Source organism: Micromesistius poutassou (genome assembly GCF_964030765.1).
Source record: "Micromesistius poutassou genome assembly, chromosome: 13".
Lineage (NCBI taxonomy): Eukaryota > Metazoa > Chordata > Actinopteri > Gadiformes > Gadidae > Micromesistius > Micromesistius poutassou.
Genome location: NC_140283.1, coordinates 1,308,827 through 1,316,421, shown reverse-complemented (window position 1 = coordinate 1,316,421; position 7,595 = coordinate 1,308,827). Strand labels below are relative to the sequence as shown.

The 7,595-nt window shown below is 50.9% G+C and overlaps 1 protein-coding gene across 1 annotated transcript in view; it reads left to right on the top strand.

The window, feature by feature from the left end:
- LOC311357403 (pleckstrin homology domain-containing family A member 7-like) overlaps positions 1–7,595 on the top strand; it is a 95,205-nt gene that overhangs the window by 56,961 nt on the left and 30,649 nt on the right. The window contains 3 exon segments of the mRNA XM_084477338.1: positions 530–705; positions 2,481–3,002; positions 6,822–7,386. Of these exon segments, the coding sequence (XP_084333464.1) occupies positions 530–705; positions 2,481–3,002; positions 6,822–7,386 (1,263 nt within the window).

The window sequence follows — 7,595 nt, the reverse complement described above, 5'->3', positions numbered from 1 at the left end:
CCCAAGACACCAAGACAACCAACCATTAATTGTAATGCACCAAAGCAAAACCAGTTTGTTAGTTTTCCTGCTCTTCCACAATCCAGTTTTATGTGTCTAACATTTATGAATTTATATTTTCATCTAAGACATTCGGTATAATCTCTGGTTCTCTCTACCGAAGTAAAGAAAATATATGAGAATGTGGTCAAAGAGGTGAACAATTAGGGAAATGTACAATTCTCTTTTGGTTGTTTCATTTTGACATTGAGAAATGGTTGTACTCTGGTTAATGTTATTCAGTCGCTTGCTGTGAGAGGCTGTATAGAAAGGCTTCTGCAAAGTCTTCTTTCTGTGTTGTGCTCTGCCTGTGATTGGCTGCTGTTCTTCTGTCTGGATTTCTTTCGGCTTCTTCTTTGCTCGCCGCTGATTGGCCGATGGCTCTTGTGGTCTGCTGCTGCTCAGCCTCGCTCCTCTCTCCGTCTTGGGGTCCGGGTCTGAGCCAAGCTTCTTGTAACCGAGACCCCCCCCCTCTGCTCTCTGTCCATAGGCCGGCCACACGGGCATGTGCGTATATGCTCACCAGCCCAGGTCTGTGATTGGCTCGCAGGCGGAGCACGGGGGCATGCGGACGTACTACTTCAGCGCCGACACGCAGGAGGACCAGAGCGGCTGGCTGAGGGCCATGAACCAGGCGGCACACCTGCAGAGCCAGGCGGTGGTCAGGTGACCACGCGCACACGCATCACCACACACGTGCACGCTCGCCGGCACACAGGCACCCAGACACGTGCTCACGGGCAGACGCGCCACACACCGAGACACGTGCACGCTCACGGGCAGACACGAGACACGTGCACGTTCACGGGCACACGCATCACGCACCGAGACACGTGCATGCTCACGGGCAGACACGAGACACGTGCACGTTCACGGGCACACGCATCACGCACCGAGACACGTGCATGCTCACGTGCACACGCATCATGCACCGAGACACGTGCACGCTCACGTGCACACGCATCACGCACCGAGACACGTGCACGCTCACGTGCACACGCATCAAGCACCGAGACACGTGCATGCTCACGTGCACACTACAGACGGTCTGGTGTGTGGTCCCCAGTTGGAGGTCAGAGGTCAGAAGAGGTCTGGTCCTCTGCTCTCCGTCCTCGTCTCATGTCACACCAACGTCCCTCTGAAGGAGCTGGTACTACGTTGGCTCTTGGCTGGGGGTCAGTAGGCACTTCGTAAATAACCCTTCAGAATAAGGGACTACGTTTTGAATAAGTAAAAAAGATATCATCAAATATCTAAAGCCTATAAGTCAGCACGTTCAGGATCCAGGAGTGTTGGTCTGCTGCGGCCGTGGGGCGGTAAGCTACTAGTCACACAAACACTGACGCTTGCAAGGTCAAAGGAACACGTGGAATCGTTTTTTTAAATGTTGAACCATAGAGGGAGTCTCTCTTGGACAGGTGAGATGCTGTGAAACTGTGCTTGGTGAGGCTGCAGCCAATCAATCAGCTGAATTCTTTCTCCATCCTTCCTCCATCCGCCCTGCCTCCAACTTAATATGTTGGTCACTTCATTTTTCACATTTGTAATAAAAGTGTGTCTGGTTACACGCTTCCAAGAAAACTTAACAAAAGGTATTGTGCACAGTGTTTCCTACACCTCTTAACGTGGCAAGTACCAGAGCATGTGTTTAATGTGTAGTGGTGTGAACTGGGAGGTTATAACTGGGATATATCTAGGGTCATATGAGGATGAAGTGGAGTAGAGCTGGGGTAAACTGGGGTGATGGTATAGACGTGTTGAGGGTATTTCTCACAATACAACAATATGAGTGCATCCGCTCATTCAGCGCATGGACCTCCTGAGTGACAGCAGAGCTGCAGACGTTCTTTACGTGTGTTTGAAGAGATGGAGAGACGCAGTCCACCTCCTCCATCATTGACCGCTCTGCGTCTCCTGCACCTTTCTTATTTAGTTTTTAACAGTTTTAAGGAAGTCCATAGCCTGGAAATCCAGAGCCACATGCCACATCTAGAAAGCTGTAGGGTCTGGCAACGAGTAATGAAAACGGCCCAACTCGAGGGGCGGCTCCAAGCATGCATTTGAAAATATCACTGCATGCAATTGGATAACTCTACGACCAATCAGAAGAACACAAGGGGTGACGTATCCAGACCAGCGGAGCTAACCAATAGATAGGACTCTAGACTCTAAAACAACACTTTTGGCCCGCCTATATCAGATACACCGATGTGATTGGTTAATGTTCTGGGCCAGGGGCATCGGGGAGTGAGTCTATTGCTCGTTCCCAGAGTGACTCGATAAGCAAATTCAAATTGTGCTCTCTCTGCCAGAACTCTGCATCTCCAGGGTAGGAAGTCCATGAAATCAGGGCTAATGCCAGAATGATGTGAGGTCATGAATCAGGCTGTAGAATTCAAAGGAGCAGGTTGTTGAAGCCTCGTGTCGCTGTGCCCTCTCAGCAGGCCCCAAGAGAAGCTCCTCCCCCTGACCAACCACGCCCGCCCCTCTGAGACCCATCGGGCCCCCCAGGGCCCCCTGGAGCCCATCCTCCCGGGGCCCCCAGACCACGCCGGGACCCTCCTCCGAGACCCCGCCCCCGTCCCCATGGAGATGGACACTCACTCCTCCCTCGTGTCCAACCCCGCCGCCTCCTCCTCCTCCCACTTCTCGCCGCTGACAGACGCCGGCCCCCCGTCGGCCCCGGGCTCCAGGGCCCCGTCGCGGGCCCCCTCCGCGCTCCCCGAGCCCTGCACCCACAACGGGCTGAGCGCCTGCACCACCCCCAGCCCCATCCTGGAGCCCAACGGCATCGGGGCCGGGACCTACCAGAGGGGCCCCTCGCCGCCCGGCCCAGAGGCCCCCCGCGCGGAGCCCCCCCACGCGGAGCCCCCCCACACAGAGCCCTACCGGGGGGACGGCAGGAGCAGCGCCCTGGAGCAGGTCCAGCAGTGGGTCACAGTGCAGAGGGCAGAGGTCAAAGGGTAGGTCACCAGTACCCTGTGCTGATAGGGTAGAGAGAGAGAGAGAGAGAGAGAGAGAGAGAGAGAGAGAGAGAGAGAGAGAGAGAGAGAGAGAGAGAGAGAGAGAGAGAGAGAGAGAGAGAGAGAGAGAGAGGTTATGTAAAGATATGTAAAGATATGTAATGTAAACTGTCATACAAGCAAATGGATTTGGTTGGGCAGAATATATATTCTGCCCACATACTGTACACCAAGAAAACTATTTTTAGAAGTCTAGCAAACACTGCCCCCTGCTGGTATGCAGTACGTGCCTTATTTATATATATATTAATTTATGTTTACAATAATCCCCAACCATTTTCTGCTACACTGCACATTTTTAAAAACTCCCTTGATTTATGGAATTCTGGGTAAATTGAATTAAACAACAGTCCTTCTTACTTTATAGTCTTTTACACCCCAGAGGAGCAGCCGTGTCCCTTATAATATTAATGATATATATTGATGATATAATATAACTTTAAATGCTATGTGGTGCTAATGCTACGAGTATAGAAATACAGCTGCTGCTTCAGAGGCACACAGACAACCATCCCACTTAGAGAGAGAGGCTGCTGCTTTGATATATGAACCAGTTGATTCCTCTGAACGCAGCAGTACAGTGGTTCATAAGACAGTACAGTGGTTCATAAGACAGCAGTACAGTGGTTCATAAGACAGTACAGTGGTTCATAAGACAGCAGTACAGTGGTTCATAAGACAGCAGTACAGTGGTTCATAAGACAGTACAGTGGTTCATAAGACAGCAGTACAGTGGTTCATAAGACAGTACAGTGGTTCATAAGACAGTACAGTGGTTCATAAGACAGCAGTACAGTGGTTCATAAGACAGCAGTACAGTGGTTCATAAGACAGTACAGGGGTTCATAAGACAGCAGTACAGTGGTTCATAAGACAGCAGTACAGTGGTTCATAAGACAGTACAGTGGTTCATAAGACAACAGTACAGGGGTTCATAAGACAACAGTACAGGGGTTCATAAGACAGCAGTACAGTGGTTCATAAGACAGCAGTACAGTGGTTCATAAGACAGCAGTACAGTGGTTCATAAGACAGCAGTACAGTGGTTCATAAGACAGCAGTACAGTGGTTCATAAGACAGCAGTACAGTGGTTCATAAGACAGTAGTACAGTGGTTCATAAGACAGCAGTACAGTGGTTCATAAGACAGCAGTACAGTGGTTCATAAGACAGTACAGTGGTTCATAAGACAGCAGTACAGTGGTTCATAAGACAGTACAGTGGTTCATAAGACAGCAGTACAGTGGTTCATAAGACAGTACAGTGGTTCATAAGACAGCAGTACAGTGGTTCATAAGACAGCAGTACAGTGGTTCATAAGACAGTACAGTGGTTCATAAGACAGCAGTACAGTGGTTCATAAGACAGCAGTACAGTGGTTCATAAGACAGCAGTACAGTGGTTCATAAGACAACAGTACAGTGGTTCATAAGACAACAGTACAGGGGTTCATAAGACAGCAGTACAGTGGTTCATAAGACAGTACAGTGGTTCATAAGACAGCAGTACAGTGGTTCATAAGACAGTACAGTGGTTCATAAGACAGCAGTACAGTGGTTCATAAGACAGCAGTACAGTGGTTCATAAGACAGTACAGTGGTTCATAAGACAGCAGTACAGTGGTTCATAAGACAGCAGTACAGGGGTTCATAAGACAGCAGTACAGTGGTTCATAAGACAGCAGTACAGTGGTTCATAAGACAGCAGTACAGGGGTTCATAAGACAACAGTACAGGGGTTCATAAGACAACAGTACAGGGGTTCATAAGACAGCAGTACAGTGGTTCATAAGACAGCAGTACAGTGGTTCATAAGACAGTACAGTGGTTCATAAGACAGCAGTACAGTGGTTCATAAGACAGCAGTACAGTGGTTCATAAGACAGCAGTACAGTGGTTCATAAGACAGTACAGTGGTTCATAAGACAACAGTACAGGGGTTCATAAGACAGCAGTACAGTGGTTCATAAGACAGCAGTACAGTGGTTCATAAGACAGTACAGTGGTTCATAAGACAACAGTACAGGGGTTCATAAGACAGCAGTACAGTGGTTCATAAGACAGTACAGTGGTTCATAAGACAGCAGTACAGTGGTTCATAAGACAGCAGTACAGTGGTTCATAAGACAGCAGTACAGTGGTTCATAAGACAGTACAGTGGTTCATAAGACAGCAGTACAGTGGTTCATAAGACAGCAGTACAGTGGTTCATAAGACAGTACAGTGGTTCATAAGACAGCAGTACAGTGGTTCATAAGACAGCAGTACAGGGGTTCATAAGACAGCAGTACAGTGGTTCATAAGACAGCAGTACAGTGGTTCATAAGACAGCAGTACAGTGGTTCATAAGACAGCAGTACAGTGGTTCATAAGACAGCAGTACAGTGGTTCATAAGACAGCAGTACAGTGGTTCATAAGACAGTACAGTGGTTCATAAGACAACAGTACAGGGGTTCATAAGACAGCAGTACAGTGGTTCATAAGACAGTACAGTGGTTCATAAGACAGCAGTACAGTGGTTCATAAGACAGCAGTACAGTGGTTCATAAGACAGCAGTACAGTGGTTCATAAGACAGTACAGTGGTTCATAAGACAGCAGTACAGTGGTTCATAAGACAGCAGTACAGTGGTTCATAAGACAGTACAGTGGTTCATAAGACAGCAGTACAGTGGTTCATAAGACAGCAGTACAGGGGTTCATAAGACAACAGTACAGGGGTTCATAAGACAACAGTACAGGGGTTCATAAGACAGCAGTACAGTGGTTCATAAGACAGCAGTACAGTGGTTCATAAGACAGTACAGTGGTTCATAAGACAACAGTACAGGGGTTCATAAGACAGCAGTACAGTGGTTCATAAGACAGTACAGTGGTTCATAAGACAGCAGTACAGTGGTTCATAAGACAGCAGTACAGTGGTTCATAAGACAGCAGTACAGTGGTTCATAAGACAGTACAGTGGTTCATAAGACAGCAGTACAGTGGTTCATAAGACAGCAGTACAGTGGTTCATAAGACAGTACAGTGGTTCATAAGACAGCAGTACAGTGGTTCATAAGACAGCAGTACAGGGGTTCATAAGACAGCAGTACAGTGGTTCATAAGACAGCAGTACAGTGGTTCATAAGACAGCAGTACAGTGGTTCATAAGACAGCAGTACAGTGGTTCATAAGACAGCAGTACAGTGGTTCATAAGACAGCAGTACAGTGGTTCATAAGACAGCAGTACAGTGGTTCATAAGACAGTACAGTGGTTCATAAGACAACAGTACAGGGGTTCATAAGACAGCAGTACAGTGGTTCATAAGACAGTACAGTGGTTCATAAGACAGCAGTACAGTGGTTCATAAGACAGCAGTACAGTGGTTCATAAGACAGCAGTACAGTGGTTCATAAGACAGTACAGTGGTTCATAAGACAGCAGTACAGTGGTTCATAAGACAGCAGTACAGTGGTTCATAAGACAGTACAGTGGTTCATAAGACAGCAGTACAGTGGTTCATAAGACAGCAGTACAGGGGTTCATAAGACAGCAGTACAGTGGTTCATAAGACAGCAGTACAGTGGTTCATAAGACAGCAGTACAGTGGTTCATAAGACAGCAGTACAGTGGTTCATAAGACAGCAGTACAGGGGTTCATAAGACTCTGGAGAGCTCGTCCCTGGTCTCCTTCTGTCTGCTCCTTCTAGAAGGTCTTTGATGACTCCATGCGGGGGCTTTAGAGAGTCAGCTCTAACACACGTCTCTCCCTCCAGACCCCCGTCCCGGGAGAACACCCTGCCCCGCCGCTCCCCCGCCGCCCAGCCCCCCTTCTCCTCCTCCAGGGAGGTGCGCTACCAGACCCTGCCCCGGACCCCCGGCCCCAGCCCCCCTCCCGCCGCCCGCACCGGGGAGTACAAGTACGCCCAGGACCGCCTCAGCCACTTCCAGCTGGCCCCGGAGCCGGCGGGGCCCGGGGGGGGCGGGGGGCCCGTGTACCAGCTGTACGAGTGGCAGCAGCGCCACCAGTACCGCCACGGCAGCCCCACCGCGCCCCTCTACACCCCCGCGCCCCACTACCCCTACGGGCCCCGGCCGCCCTCCACCGGGCCCTCCGCCGGGCCCTCCACCGGGCCCTCCGCCTTCTCCGCCCCCTGGCCCTCGGACGGCCACCCGCGCTGCATCTCAGTGCCCCCCTCCCCCGCCGACCTGCCCCCCCCCGGGGCCCCCCTGCGGAGGCCTCACACGCCGGCTGAGCGGGTGACGGTCCGGCCGGTCAGGTCAGAGGTCGACGGGCCCTTCGCCGCCTCCCCCCGACGGGCCAAGTCTCAGATGTTCAAGGTAAGCCCCGGTTCACCTGGAGCCCCTTCCTCCTCCAGGGGCCCCTGGAGCCTCTTCCTCCTCCAGGGGCCCCTGGAGCCCCTTCCTCCTCCAGGGGCCCCTGGAGCCCCTTCCTCCTCCAGGGGCCCCTGGAGCCTCTTCCTCCTCCAGGGGCCCCTGGAGCCCCGTCCTCCTCCAGGGGCCCCTGGAGCCTCTTCCTCCTCCAGGGG